The sequence below is a fragment of the Taeniopygia guttata genome, chromosome 8 (genome assembly GCF_048771995.1).
Source record: "Taeniopygia guttata chromosome 8, bTaeGut7.mat, whole genome shotgun sequence".
NCBI classification, from domain to species: domain Eukaryota; kingdom Metazoa; phylum Chordata; class Aves; order Passeriformes; family Estrildidae; genus Taeniopygia; species Taeniopygia guttata.
Genome location: NC_133033.1, coordinates 23,736,625 through 23,751,498, shown reverse-complemented (window position 1 = coordinate 23,751,498; position 14,874 = coordinate 23,736,625). Strand labels below are relative to the sequence as shown.

The following is a 14,874-nucleotide window of genomic DNA, read 5'->3' as shown; positions in this document are numbered from 1 at the left end:
GTTATTCCCAGAGCCAGCAGCCCTGTGTGTGCAGCTGCCAGGCTGGCTCTGGGACTAAGGGAGTTGTGGGGATCAGGGGAGCCTTTGTCTTCTCGGTGTGCTCTGCTCCATCTGTTTGTGGGGCTCCTGAGGCTGGACCTGACCCAGCTGTGTCTGTGTTTAAGGAACAGCTGGTCCAGGTTTTTTCCATATTGTCCCTTGTGGCTGTGCTTTATTTATCTAGTTTATTATTATTTCATTTGTGCTGAGCTGAAATTCATTCAGCTTCTTACTGGGATGAGGATTTGCTCCATGGGCTACGAGGCTGTGCTTGTACCAGCCTGCCTGGGACTGAAAAATATCCCTGAGCCCCTGAGGGGTACCTGCAGTGAGGGCTTCAGTCCTCAGCCCTCCACCAGTCTCCTCGAGGCTTTGGACAGAGCCCTGCCCAGACTTCTCTGTTCTCAGCCTTGGCTCTCTGCTCTGGCAGGGATCACAGTGGATTTGCAGTGCCTGAAATAATTACAAAAATCCTTTATTTACCATGGCCTTGTACTTGGTTGTTGGCCCTGCTGATAATCCGAAATCCAGGCAGTGGCAGTGTTCCTCTAGGATTGATGCTGCAGATGGTCATGTTACTCTGTTTGACATAAACCTAAACATCCTGTGTATTTGGAAATGACAGACTTGGCTCTAACAGGTCTCTCCTCACTTTTCTTCATCCTGAAAGAGCACGTTTCCTCCATGAAACTCCATAAAAAGTAGTTGTTAGAGAAAAAGCCTTTACACTTTCAACTCAAAACCAAGTTCAGCTTTTTGACAAATTCTAGACAACTTGGAACACACGTGGTATTTTCACAAGACCTGCTTTTCCAGTGGGGCTGCTGGAGAGGGGTGGATCAGGACTTCCCTTCTCCCTCCCACCCTCCCAGGTGGGAGTCTGAGATCCTGATGTCTTTCTCTTCTGCCCAGATTTTCATGATCAACCTGAAGCGTCGCAAGGACCGGCGGGATCGGATGCTGCGGACGCTCTACGAGCAGGAGATTGCAGTGAAGGTAGTGGAGGCTGTGGATGGAAAGTGAGTTTTGGTTGGGCTTGAGGGTGTTTTCAGAGGGGGGATGTGCTTTACTGCTTCACAGCATCTCCTTGGATGCCCTGACCTACTTCCAGCAGAGCAGGGTTGGTTCTGTGGGGGACTGAGCACCACTTGGGTCTCCCTGACCATCTGTTTGGGGCAAGTCTGCTCTGTTTCTTTCCTGCTTTGCAATTAGTCAATCTCTGAGAGAGAACCAGGGTGCTGGGGTTCAGACTAGGGTCCAAATCATGTTAAAATCACAGGTTTCTGTGAAAGGAGCAGTTAACTCCTGGGAATATTGTCCATCCTAGTGCTACACAGCTGTGGTGCTGCAGTGTTAACCCTGCCACAGCCCTTTCCAAGCTTACTCTAAGGTCTGGAGCATAAGCCTTGAGGAGCAGCTGGGGGGGGCTCAGCCTGGAGAAAAGGAGTCTCGGAGGCACCTTCTGGCTCTGCACAACTCCTGACAGGAGGGGACAGACAGGGACGGGTGGGGGAACAAGGGAGAGGACAAGAGGGAAAAGCCTCAAGCTGTGCCAGGGAATGCTCAGGCTGGAGAACTGGGAAAAAATTCTTCATGCCAAGGGTGGTCAGGCACTGGCACAGGCTGCCCAGGGCAGTGGGACAGTGGTGGAGGCCCCATCCCTGGGAGAACTGCTGGGTTCATGCTTGGATTTGACAATATTAGAGGGCTTTTCCAATCTTAATAATTCTGTGATTCTAAGGTATGTTAAGACCTTTTTAAAATGAGAAATCAAGGCAGAAATATTGAGTCTGTGAGTTGCAAAAAGGCCTCAAGGAGACAGGAGTCCACGTACCATCTAGTGGTCTTGGAGACTTGGATCCTATCAAGGCCTCAGAAAATTAATCAAAGCCAAGCACCTGGCAAGTGGATGGTCCCACAGGAAGTTTTTGGCAGAGTTAAAGATAATTGGTGGTCCCAGGAGAAGTCTTTGGCAGAGTTAAGGATAGAATTTATCAACTTGATTTAGAGATGTAAATCAAGAAGTTAATTTTCCTCTGTGTTTTTGAGCAAAACAAGTGTCGGAATTCCTCAAGGTGTGGCTTTTTCCTGAACATCAGCAGCATTCCCCATGCTTTGCCTGTGTCTGGCTTGAATTATTTTTTTTGCAATGGTGATAAATACTCCGTGTTTCCCAGAGCACTGAACACGAGTCAGCTCAAAGCTCTGAGCATCGAAATGCTGCCGGGATACCGGGACCCCTATTCCTCCAGACCCCTGACCAGAGGAGAGATCGGCTGCTTCCTGAGCCATTACTACATCTGGAAGGAGGTGAGGATTTTGGGGTGCCTCGAGGGTTCTGCAGGAAGGTGCTGTGTCCTGGTGCACAGCCAGGCCTGGTGCAGAGCATTGGATCCAGCCCAGGTTTCTGGAAGTGTAGGATAGAGCTGATTTCCTTGGATTGCAGGGTTTTTTTTGAATGCAGTGTTCACCTTTCACACCTCCCCTTCCCTTTTCCAGTATGTAAAGAGGCTCCAAGAGAGCTGGAGAGACACTTGGGACAGGAATGGAGGGACAGGACAAGGGAGAATGGCTTCCCACTGCCAGAGGGCAAGGTTAGATGGGATATTGGGAAGAAGTTCTTCCCTATGAGAGTGCTGAGGGTGTGGTACAGGCTGCCCAGAGAAGCTGTGGCTGCCCCATCTGTGGAAGTGTCCAAGGCCAGGTTGGATGGGGCTTGGAGCAACCTGGGCTAGTCCCTGCCCGTGGAAGGGGACAAGTTGACGGTCCCTTCCAACCCAAACCATTCCATGATTCTGGGATTCATTTGCCCTCAGCTCCAAGTGATTTTTATCAGAACATTTTCATGACTGTTTCTGCAGTCCATTCAATATCCTGCCTGGGGCAAGCTTACTTAGAAAAAAGGCAAGAAGGTTTTGAAAAGCAAATGGGGTTAAAGAAACACTCCTGGTTTTTTTTCCCTTAATTCTGTATCAGAGCAGGAGCAAGTTCCATGGCTTAGCAGATCATGTTTATGTCACAGAGTGGTTCTCCAGCTCCCTGTCTGCGTGGTCTGGGAGGCTGTGTTTGTTGGGTCAGGGTGGCCCCAGTGACAGCAGGGCACCCATGGAGACCACTGCTCACGTTGGAGCCCTCGTGTTTCAGGTGGTGAGCAGGGGCCTGGAGAAGACACTCGTCATTGAGGACGATGTGCGCTTCGAGCACCAGTTCAAGAGGAAGCTCATGAGGCTGATGGACGACATCGAGCAAGCCCAGTTAGACTGGGAGCTGATGTAAGTTCCTGCTCCTCTGGGAGTCCTGGGCACGTGGGGAGGTCAGCAGCACTGCTGGGGCGTGGCAGAGGTGCAGGTTGATGCTCCAGTGCAGGGCATGGTGGCACAGTCCTCTTGGTAGCTCTTCCCACCATGACACATCTGCTGTCTGGGGCAGCTGCTGCCAGGAGGCCCCGTGGGCACCATCCCTGCCCATGGTGTGGACAATGTTGTTTGACCTCAGCTGTGTTGGAGATGCTGACAGAGGAACCAGCACAGCTCAGTCCTGAGCCTCAGACTGTGTCATCTTAGCTCCCTTAGGAAGCCTTTCACACCCACTGGGGTAAGACTCGGATGTCTGGTAGTGGTGCAGGATAGAAATCTGTGAGCTGGGTCAGAGATTGCTGCTGGGATTGATCCTTTGCCCTGGCCTGGCTGACACAAATATTCTCGTCCTAACTGCTGTGGATTCACTTTGGTTCCCATCTCCTTGATCTTCTCACCCTGAAGCTACATTGGCCGGAAGAGGATGCAGGTGCAGGAGCCCGAGAGGGCCGTTCCCAATGTGCGGAACCTGGTGGAAGCTGATTACTCCTACTGGACCCTGGGCTACGCCATCTCCTTCCACGGGGCCCAGAAGCTCATCGGGGCTGAGCCCTTCAGCAAGATGCTGCCTGTGGATGAATTCCTGCCCATCATGTACAACAAGCACCCTGTGTAAGTCCCTCTGTGGCTCACGGAGATACGGGCTGGGTCTTGCTGGCTGATCTTAAACCAGGTCTTGTTGGTAGCCTGGTTGGTGGGGACTCCTTGTGGTGCTTGGTTTTGTTCTCCTGGCACAGGTGCAAGGAGGTGCCAGAGGGGAATGCCTGGGCAGGGCTGTTTGTCTGAGGCACCTGTGTGTCTCTGGGAGCAGGCTTTGGTTGTACAGGTGTGGGTGGTTGTAAGGACATGGTTCTGGCTGTACCCCAGCACCTACCCCCACTCCCAGACCAGTCGGCTCCCTGGACTGGCCGTGTCTCCCAGGGACAGGCTTGGCACCAGTGAAGGTTCCTGTGTTGCTGACAGTGTTCCTCTCCTCCGTAGCACAAAGTACATGGAGTACTACGAGTCCAGAGACTTGAAGGCCTTCTCAGCAGAACCCCTGCTTGTTTACCCCACGCACTACACGGGGCAGCCGGGCTACCTCAGCGACACGGAGACCTCCACCATCTGGGACAACGAGACCGTGTCGACGGACTGGGACAGAACGCACTCCTGGAAGTCCCGGCAGCAGGACAAGATCCACAGCGACGCCCAGAACAAGGATGCCCTGCCCTCCATGGACACGCCGTCATCCAGGGATGAGCTATGACTGCCCACCTCCTTGGGACTCTGTTGACAGCTGAACCTGCCTCACACTTTAGCTTTTCACCCTTGAAAGTTGTAGAGCAGCTCTTCATGTGGTCTCCTTCCCACCGCGCCAAGGGCCGTGCGCGGGATTGGGCCAGACACCTGCCCAGGCCGCCGAGCACAGGGTGGGACACCAAGGAGGAGGAAGAAGTGTTCCAGATCCAAGCAAAAGCCCTGGCAAGCTTTTGTTAGAAGAAACCAGCCTGGAATTACATCGATCCACAGATCCTCATGTAGAACACTGTATTTATAAAGATTAATATATAGAGGTGTACAAATGTCAGTGCCTTTCAGGATGGCTGTACCTGGGCTGCTCCCTTACTGTTACTCCTTGTAGGTCTGTAGGCTTTGACCACCCTGTTTGCTGAGCATCTGGGGGATTTGGGTTTGTTTCCCAAAGGGATCCCTATCAGAATCAAGATGTTTCCCCAAAATGTTCAATGCAGGAGAGCAGTGCTCCTCTGTCATGTCTTCTCCCCGTCACACTCCTGTACAAAAGCAGTGCTGGTTTCCCATCAGCTCATTTTTAATCTTGCTGCATCCCATCTAAACAGGCCTCTGGATCCAGAATGGAGTCTTGGAATGTCTGAAGTCGTGGAAGCCATGCACATGGAGGTAGCTGGATTTATTTGTGTCTGCACTGCCTGAAGGGAATGCAGGCAGAGTTGGTCCATGTCGCATCCTGCTTCACCTCTGCTTCAACTTAGCCCTTCAGGAAAACAAACCCCCACAACCTGTCGGCAGGCCTGTTTATTCAGGCCATAAAAGCAAGTGTAGGAGTTTTGGGAACTTAAAATGTAAGAGGTTAGGTTACAAACTCTCCTTCTAAAACCAAAAGAGCCTACAGCAATGTAACTCTCAGCAGCCCGATAGAATTGTGTGTTACAGGACGGAAAGGCGACTTGCCTGGATATTTTTTCATGTGAGGAGCGAACTTTTCTGTGTCTTGGATGAGTTCTGATGTTTTTGCTGTTGGCTCACATGCCAGCAAGATATGGTGTTTATTTTTTTTAAAAAAACCTTTCTCAGAGGCCAGGTGATCACGGACTATACTGGCACAGACCTGGAGCTTCTGGGCAGTGGGAGGATTCCCTCCTGGAATTGCCATCTGGGGGCTCACCTGCTGGCAGATCTGTGCTTTGAGTGTGTGTGGCTGGGGTTTTGGTTTTAATTTTTGTTTGTTTTGAATAATTACTGATCAATGTTGTGCTTTCTGCTGCAGAAGACATGTTATTACCTGTCAGCCGGTCTGATAATACATAGAACCTGGTGCAAGATGAGCAGCTCTGTGTGTTCTTCATTGTGTGGGAGGAGAGTGCTGGAATGGTTTGGGTTGTGGAAGGCACCTCTAAAGGTCACCCAGTCCAACCCCCTGCCATGGGCATGGACACCTTTCACTAGACCAGGTTGCTCCAAGCCCCCTCCAGCCTGACCCTGAATGTTAAATGGAGGTTAATGAAGTCCAGCTCAAGGGATTCTTGGCTGTGTCCCTCTCCCATGGAGTCACTGGCTGTATAAAGGGGCCCATGCTGCAGTTCCCACCTGGAAGCCAAGTTCCTGCTGGTGTCCATGTGGGAGCAGATGCCCACACGACCTGGTGAGTATGGAGGTTGCACCATAGGCCCACACACAGCCTGGGTCATTCCTTCCTCACAATCCCTCTTGCTTTCTCCGCAGGTCTCTTGCTTTATGAGCCCACATGGCCTGTGTGAAGGACACAAAGTCCCAGAGGCATTGGTGAGAAGTTTCTGCAGGAGCAGGGCTCTGTGACCAGGTGACTATCCAGCACTGTCAAGTGTCACTGTGGATATGAGAGCCACATCTCTTCCACCCTCCTGTTTTTTGTTCATGACAGACCCACCTCAGTGCCTATGAGCAGCCTCTCCTTCCTTCCCCCTTGCTGTGGGGTTTCCCTGTTGGCTGACACATATTTCCCTGCATCATCTCGGGGTGCTCCTCACCAGCAAACAGAGCATGGATTTAAAAACATACAAGGTATTTGAGTTGGAGGAAAACCACCATGATTGAGACAATGGGGAGAAATGGATACACTCAAAGCACTTCTTTCATACTATCTGGCCTCAGAAGTCATTCCGTGACTCAAAAGAGAATAATTTCTTGCAGAAGATGTAAAATTGGTGTACAATCTTAATTACCCAGTTACAGCACTCTTTAAGCTGAAACCTCAAGAAATAGCACAAAATATCCCTATCTCTCAGAGGCTGTGTGCGTGGCTGATGCATTGGAGAGCTTTGGCTTTGCTGTTGAGAAGTTAAAACACTAAACGTGGAGAGGCTGGAGAAAGTGACAGCAAAGGAAGTGGTGTGAGGTGTTTTTACACATCTGACATGCACTAATAAAAGGAAATTGACTGATTCCAGGCAAATATTAATGAAAAACAATTTATATACTTATCATATAAAGATTACAGATAAGCAGTTAAAAACATAACATATATAAACATTTGCAAAGTGTAATTTTAAAATCCAGAACATTTATGTTTCAGCTTAACACTGCCATACACCCTCTGAGTGAGCAGTACTATATACATTAGGAGCTATGCTATGTACACAAGGAACTGCACTGTACAGACACCAAAACAGAGAAAACTGAACTTAGAGTTTTGCCCTCACTCTGGGCAAAGGTTAAGGCTCAGTAACAACCCCCCCACTCTGTCACCCTCTAAACAAACAACTGGAATTCATAAATTGTTCAGGCTATGACCTACACCAGGCTTGTGGGACCTGCCATAGGACTCTTGGATGTACAGGAGATGCACAGTCGGTCTGTTTTACCTACCTGTAAACAGAAGTGATAAATCAAAATGTAGTGTAAAACTTACCTGAGCCCTGGGTTGCAAATTAGTGCCACAAAACTGGGGGTAAAAGGCCCAGGCATGGATAAAACTCTATTTTAACTGATGATCCTTAAGAATCCTAAGCTATCTGTTTGGATAATAACTGCTAGATCTGTGCAGGCATGCACAGTGCTACCAGCAGAACCAGAAATACTGTGTGTATTTCATGAGTCTCAAATCAGGGCTGCTTACAATCCAGCGTCTTACTTATGGCTTTTAAAGAGGTTCACATTTCAGTTCTGGCAGAGGAATTGCACATTGGGAGGATGTCCATCCATCACATGGGAGTGCACACAAAAGGCATCCAGTTCTGGTCCATGGCTTAACCAAGTCCAAGGGAAATCACCCTGTCGTGACATTAAGACCTCCATCCAACACAAAGTAGTGTCTGTTTGTCCCATTCATGATGTTCATACAAAGGCAAGTGCAGTTCATCCATTTTGAAGTTCTTTGGAAACAAGATCCAAAAATGGGTCATTCTCTGGTGTAGAACAAGTGCAAAAAAATCTCAGCTGCTTCAGGCAGACATACACAGAATTTGCTTCAGTTCCATAAAAATAAGTTCAGATCATCTTCTGTATAATACTGGCATGAAGGAGACCCTTTTCTCACAGAGGTGGCTCATGGGGTGTCCTCAAGACCAATGTAGCAGCCTGGAGCCTTTGCACCAGGGCTGCCCATTGCTCCAATTGCACATTTTCAACAGGGAATTGCGACAGATTCCCCAAAGCCGGGAGGGCAGCGCGGGTGCAGCCTCAGCCCAGCAGCTCTGCCTTCTTCCGCAGGATGAAGTCGAAGTTCACGTGGCTGTTCATGCCATAGAAGACATTGGCATCGCGGGGGAACACCAGCTCTGCAGAACAGGGCCAGAGCAGCATTAGTGGGGAGGGGGGCACAGCAGCAGGAGAGCTGAGAGGGAGCAGGATGATGCAGGCAGGGCCATTTCCCTGTTCTGCCACAGCAGCATTGGGAGCAGCTTCCTGCAGGAAAGGGAGCGGGGCAGGAGGGGCAGGGCAGGCCAGGAATGCTCAGCCTGGCAGAGGCCCTGGCAGACTCTCAGAGAAGGCTGATGATGGGTGGGATCTGAGGGCCTGGTCCCAGGGAGGCAGAACATCACTCCCACCCAAAATCCTGTGATCACTCTATGGCTGCAAGGCACACAGCCTTGCAACCCAGGAGCTGGCAGTGCCTGTGGAAAGGGGGCAGTGCTGACAGAAACCACCCCTGAGCAGCCAGGGGGTTCTCAATGGCAGCTGTGACCTGTCAGCAGCATTTCTAATGCTTCCCGTTTTACTCTTCCCTTTGAAATCCAACAGAACTTTCCAGGCAGCAGCAGAGCTCTGCTTCCCTACCTTTGTCCTCAGAGATGACCTGCACAAGCTCATAATCTTCAACTGCATCAGGCTCGAGGTTGTGCTTCAGCAAGGCTCGCTGGGTGACATCAGGGATTCTGTCTTGGTTGGTTATCTGGAAAGATAATGTGCAATGACAGATCCTTCTCATTCACTCTTATTATTTAGTAGTCAGTGAAAACCTGACTGCTTGTTCTTGGAAGAGATGTCAGAGAACTGAAAGAACAGGTCAGCAGCAAAGGGGCAGGTGCTGACAGATCCTAAACTTAGCGTTTTTGACATTTGGAGGGGGTGGCTTTTTAGTTCAAGCTGACACAGATACAGTACTAGTAGAGACAGCAGTAGATCCCAGTGTTGCTCCCTCTGAGAGACCTCACTCTCACCAGCCACAAAGCCCCTGTGAAGAGCTGCCCCAGTGCTGTGCAGGCTCCTGTGCTAAGCACTTCTTTGGACATCCTGCAAAGCTTTCTGGCCTTGTAGCTGGGTTTGCTGTGTGCTGTGGAAATGCATCTGGAGCAGACACATGGCTCCTCCAGAGGCTCCTGCAGTCTCACCAGCAGCCAAATCCATCAGGCCCTCAAGGAACAACTTGCTGGATTTGGGAAAGTGAGACCATTAAAATCAGGAACTAAAGATGCTGAGAACTATCCCACATTTGTGTCCCCCCAGCTGAGCAAAGCCACATCACCCATGGTGCAGCAGCAGTGGCATTACTGGATGTGTCTGTGGAATAAGCAGAGAGGGAAATGCCTGAATTCTGTGGCTGCTGGTCTGGCAAGAGGAGGGAGATTCTCCCTTCTTCACTGGGGAAGCTGTGGAATTAAAGGTCATGTCAGGTCCCTCCCCTGCAGCTCCCTGTTTCCAGAAACCAGCTCCTGGGGAAGGCTGCTCCAAGGAAAATGTACCATCTTATGTCAACACCTCAGTGTGCTCACAGAGCTTCGCCTGGAGCTTTTTCATAGAACAATTTCCAAACCAGAAACTTCCCTAAAGCCATTTTAAAACATCTCGTTCCTACCAGGCTCCATTCCGCATAGCACCATGTGCGATTTTCCCGTTCCAGCCAGGTTTGATGAGCCAGCTTAGTGAAGGGGTGCTCTCAGAATGCAGTGATGGGTTCTGTCAGCCCCCCAAGGACACACCTTTTGAGCCCAGAGCCGTGCCACTCACCAGGATGCTCTTGTAGACGCTGGCGTGGAGCCCGTCCATGCTGACGCGGATGATGCAGGAGCCCTCGCTCTGCCGGTTGTACACGGGCAGCACTCGGGGGGCACAGCTCGGCACCGAGTCCCTGGAGGGGATGGAGCCACTGTCCAAGCCTGAGCCAGCATCAAAGACAGAGCCCTTGCTGGAGCCAGAGCCCTTGTCGGAGCTGATGGAGCCCTTGTCGGAGTCGTAGCCCTTGTCGGAGCCCACGGAGCTCTTGTCGTCGTTGGAGGCCAGCAGGAATGAGGGAGAAGATGACACCCCTGAGGAAGGCGTGCTCATGGAAGAGTCAGGAGAACAGGAGTAGCCAGAGATCTGCACAACAGAAAGGAAAATGCTGTCACAAAGGGGACGTTTGGTGTGCCTGGCTGTGTCATTGTGCCAGAGGAACGGGAGAAAGCAGAAGGCACAGACAAAACCTCAGTCACCCGCACTCTGCCCAGCCTGCTGGCAGGGATCCCAGCCTGAACTGAACGCTGAACTTCGCTTGATTGATTACAGCATTTCAGTGACAATTTCTGTCCTGCTGGGGATGCTCTGGGCTCGCAGTGAGAGCAGCCCAGGAGGTGGCAGCAGATCCAAGGAACAGCATGAGGCTGCAGGCAGGCAGCCAGGAACTGGGACCGGCTGGGAAGGAGCACAGGGTGTCACAGGCACTCCTGCTCCAGGTGAGAGCCTTTACACAAGTGGAAATACACACAGCCCTCTTCTCTGCCGTTCCCCTTGAAACTGCCCCCTTCCTTCCCCTGCTCAGCGTTTGCCTTTCTCTCCCTCTGCATTGCTCCAAAGCTTCCTGACAGGAACAAACCCACTGTAAGGGACACCACAGAACATTGTGCAAGAACCCCGACTGGATTACTTCCATTTTTACACATTTCTCTCCCCATTTCACTAAAAGCAATGCTTTAGTCAAGACCAAGAGCCTTGGCAAGTATCTTGAGCCTGCCTGCAGCATGCAGAGGCCTCAGCTGTACCTTTTTCAGAGGGTCCTCAGGACTAGAGACAGGAGTCACACACACATCCTCAGTTTCAGAGTGATTAAACTCACACGATGAAACACTGGCTGAATCCGTGCTTTCCCCGGAGCTCCCTCCTACAGGAGAGCTCTTCAGGGGTGGTTCTTTGGGTGGGGTGAACACATCAGTGCCCAGAAAAAGTCTAGTATAGAAAGAAAGAAAGCATAAAAGCCAGTAAGCGAGAGCTGGGCTGACCAAAGCTGTCCTTTGGTTCAGAAGTCTTTCATTCTGTAGTTTTTTCCTCTCTGGAATGGCCTTTGTTGTCATTTCCTTTGTGGTGTTTATGGAGTGTGTCCAGAGGCTTTGTTACAGGCTAACACAACACCTTCCTGACACAGAGTGCCCACAGCTGTAAGGCCACAACCAGCTCATGCCCCACTAGAACACTCCCCCCCCTTCCATCTCTTCACATTTTCAGGCTCATTTTACAGAAAAAAGGGCTTCAAAGAGCAAATTCACCCCGCTGCCAATCCCTGCCCTCTATTAGGGTGCCACAGGTACCAGGTTCTCTCTAGAAGGCTGGAGATACACACAATAAGGAGATCATAAAGTGTAAATTAAAGGTGCTCCCTCTCCAAGCTCATTTCTAAATGCAGGTCAAGTGCCTCGAAAGGAGTGTCAAAGGAAACAAAACAAGCTGGTCTGACCCACCAAGAGGAAGAGCAGGGAGCATCAGCATGCAGTTACTGATTTAACACAGCTTGGAGGGGTGTCACTGACTGCCTTTCTACAGTATTCATCTGCAAAACACATTCAGAGTGCAGATATTTTTACTTCAATCTTTGAGCTCTGCTTTATTCCATGCAGCTTTTCCTGCATTCCTCTTGTTTCCCATGTCCAGCTGCATGGCCCTGTCCTCTACTCACCTCCTGTTTGAATCTTTGTGCTATTACACCAAATTGGACCATGTCCCCATGATGTTTTTTTCCTTCTCCAGATAGTTGTTTCCACTATCAAATGCCTTTTTCCTAACCTTTACTTTCATATTAAAATCCTGCAAGGAATTTTTGCATGTCTATAGCAATTTATACTAATAATAGACCAGACTTTATCCTCCTTTACTGTGTTTTCCTGCTGCATTCAGTGAAGTTATTACACAACAGGAACTGCATTATAATCCAGCACTAAAATGGTTCCTTTTTTTGACACCACAGGAAGGATTTTTATTCTAGTCTCTTCTATCCTTAATAATCCTCATGACTGCTGCTAGCAACACAAAGGGACAGCTTCAGCCACAAGGCTGCATTTCTCCTTAAAGCAATGCAGGGTTGTGGATCCCCAGCCAGGTTCTGCAGCTGATTAAATGAGCACTGCTTGTTTGAGTTATCCAGGTCCATATTCCCACCCCAAAACCCCTCTGCCCCATCATAACTCACGTGCTGATCCTCTTCACCATGCTTTTCTGGGATTTTGGAGACAGGATGTTGGTATCAGCAGCTGCTTCAGCCTCACGTGAGAGTTTGTAACTGCAGGGCAGAGGCCAGCAGGTGAATATTTGCAAACAATGTTATTTAGTAATACAATGTCACTTAGTTGGACAGTTTATTTAGTTGGACAGTGTTTGTCATTTAGTTGTACATCTCACAGCAGCAACATTCAAGAAATCCCAGAGTCCTTCAGTTGTTTTCACCTCAGAGAAGGTTGCAGCACCACAAAGAGGAGCACTGCTCTGCTTGCATTTTACCAGGGCCAAGGGCATATTTCACCTCCTTATAATAGATTTTAAAACTAGTGCTCTCCAGTGTTTTTATGTCCCTGCCCTGACCTGCCCAGGTGTGTGGGGGGTGAGAACAGAGGTTTGCCAGCTGCACTGAGGACCTACCTCTCCTCCTCTGTTAAGTGTCGCTGCCTTCTGAACCACTGGATGAATTTTTGGTCTGGTATCAGGCAATAGCTGTTGCATGAAGATTGCAGGAGCTTGATTTGGGCAATGACTTCAAATTCCTAAGGAAATAAATAATCACGTAGAAAGTCTAATTAGAAAACAAGATTATATTTATTCATACAATGAGGGATCCAGGACAAACTTAGCTTGATGTGAAGTTCAGTTTCAGTCAAGTAACTATTTCAAGAACCAGTTTCTAACAATAAAGGTGGGCTTTATTTCCTAGGATCCATAATGTGCACTCACACTTGCTCCAGAGGAATGTAAAATGCTACCCTTAAGGAATGTGACCAGAGTGTGCTACTCTTCTGTAACTGCACTTGTACACACACTTTGCCAGAATAACCCTGGATTGTTTAGGGCAGATTATTGAGCACTTAAGGGGAGGAAATGGCTCCATCTCAGCCAAGTCCAAGTCTGTTTTCAAGCCCCAGGATGGAGATTTGGCCTGACTTCATTCAGCCCACAGTAACCCCAGCACCTTTGCTCCTACAGGACATTACTTATCTCTGACCAACAAGGATCAGGCTGAAAGGAGAGACTGACAGCATTTATTTCTCAGTCCTCTCCACCTGGTTTGCCCTCTGCTGACTTTCACCTACAAAGGATTTCCTGCAGGAGAAGGAAGATATTTACTACTGTGTGTTCTGGAAAGCAAAGGTCTCCTGCCTCCAGGTCTGGTTCAGCTGCTAAAAACAGAGGTCCCTGCCCAGAGGGTATCAATAAACCAAAAATCACAGAACATTCAACTTACCCTTCGTCTCTTCTCAAAATTGATCAGACCACCCTGTTGGAAGGAAAGAGAAGGGATCAGAGAAAAGCCAGACTTGTACCTTGAGATAAATGCACAAAACTTCACACAAGTTCTAGTTAACAACACTGCATATTGCTTCCCTTTTCTTTTTTCCCTTTTAAGAGCTGCAGAAGGAGAGGATGCAGAAACAAGTAAACTCAGTTAGGAAGTCAGGGAGGATACTTAAGGTTCCAAAAAATTGCCCCAAGTTACCTCGACATAGTCCTGAAGGGCTGTGTCAAGCATGATGAGATCAGTCAAGAAGGTGCCAAGGTAAGGGACTGTGCCTTGCATCACCCCCTGCAAGTGAGCAGAGCAGTGCTGGATTAATTGACTGAAAAATGAGAATAATTAGAATTCCAGAACACTCCTGTGTAAGAAAATGAAATGAAAGTAATCTGCTTAACCAAGCATCAGTCCTATAATTATGTTTTCTTTCATTACATCATTTTCATTAGATAATCTAGAATTTAAATCCAATTCCAGTGAGACCAGGATGCTCTCACAGGTATTACCCAGTGGTTTTGTATTACAGTATTGCCATCATTGATTCCCAACAGTGGATCCCCAGGAAACCCTGCCTTTGGGAGAAGCACTGAGGGCCAGGGCCAGGGTCCCTCTGTCACCTGCTGCAGGAGGAGGAGCTGGGGAATCTCCTGGCCAGCCTGTGTGAGCAGCTTCTGCTTCATCCCTGTGGGGTTCTACTTAATGATGTGTGATTATACCTTGTGATAGCAAAGTCAAATCAAGACACCATTTTTTTCTCTCCAGGAAGTGACCATCTTCCCCAGCCACCCACTGCATTTTAATGCTAATTATTGACACTTTGAACTTCTAGACTGCCAGCACTTGCAGAGTTCAGGCTGGCTCTACACTTGCAAAGGAAACACTTGTTTCTACCATCCAGAAGGATCTATATTTTTTCCAGTCAAAGAACTAGACAGACAAAAATCATGTTCAGCACTTTTGCCTCACTATTCCAGATTTCTCTCCCCCTGTCCTTTTAAATCTTTGCCAGCTTTGAAAGAAAAACCATTTTCACCAGCAGACTGGATCCCAGACACATTTTACAAAGCAATCTCT

General features: G+C 49.1%; 2 protein-coding genes across 2 annotated transcripts in view; one reads left to right on the top strand and one right to left on the bottom strand.

Annotated features, from left to right (window-relative positions):
* COLGALT2 (collagen beta(1-O)galactosyltransferase 2) overlaps positions 1-5,962 on the top strand; it is a 45,100-nt gene extending 39,138 nt beyond the window's left edge. Inside the window, exons 8-12 of the mRNA XM_030279456.4 lie at positions 952-1,058; positions 2,217-2,349; positions 3,184-3,311; positions 3,801-4,007; positions 4,377-5,962. Coding sequence (XP_030135316.2) covers positions 952-1,058; positions 2,217-2,349; positions 3,184-3,311; positions 3,801-4,007; positions 4,377-4,644 — 843 coding nt within the window. The 3' untranslated portion in view covers positions 4,645-5,962. The remainder of the gene's footprint in view (positions 1-951; positions 1,059-2,216; positions 2,350-3,183; positions 3,312-3,800; positions 4,008-4,376) is intronic.
* A 1,108-nt stretch (positions 5,963-7,070) lies between these two features.
* Positions 7,071-14,874, bottom strand: part of RGL1 (ral guanine nucleotide dissociation stimulator like 1) — a 52,836-nt gene continuing 45,032 nt past the window's right edge. Inside the window, exons 11-18 of the mRNA XM_030279455.4 lie at positions 14,005-14,091; positions 13,753-13,785; positions 12,936-13,057; positions 12,490-12,579; positions 11,072-11,255; positions 10,062-10,412; positions 8,892-9,006; positions 7,071-8,392 (exon numbers count right to left, since the gene is read on the bottom strand). Of these exons, the coding sequence (XP_030135315.3) occupies positions 8,295-8,392; positions 8,892-9,006; positions 10,062-10,412; positions 11,072-11,255; positions 12,490-12,579; positions 12,936-13,057; positions 13,753-13,785; positions 14,005-14,091 (1,080 nt within the window). The 3' untranslated portion in view covers positions 7,071-8,294. The remainder of the gene's footprint in view (positions 8,393-8,891; positions 9,007-10,061; positions 10,413-11,071; positions 11,256-12,489; positions 12,580-12,935; positions 13,058-13,752; positions 13,786-14,004; positions 14,092-14,874) is intronic.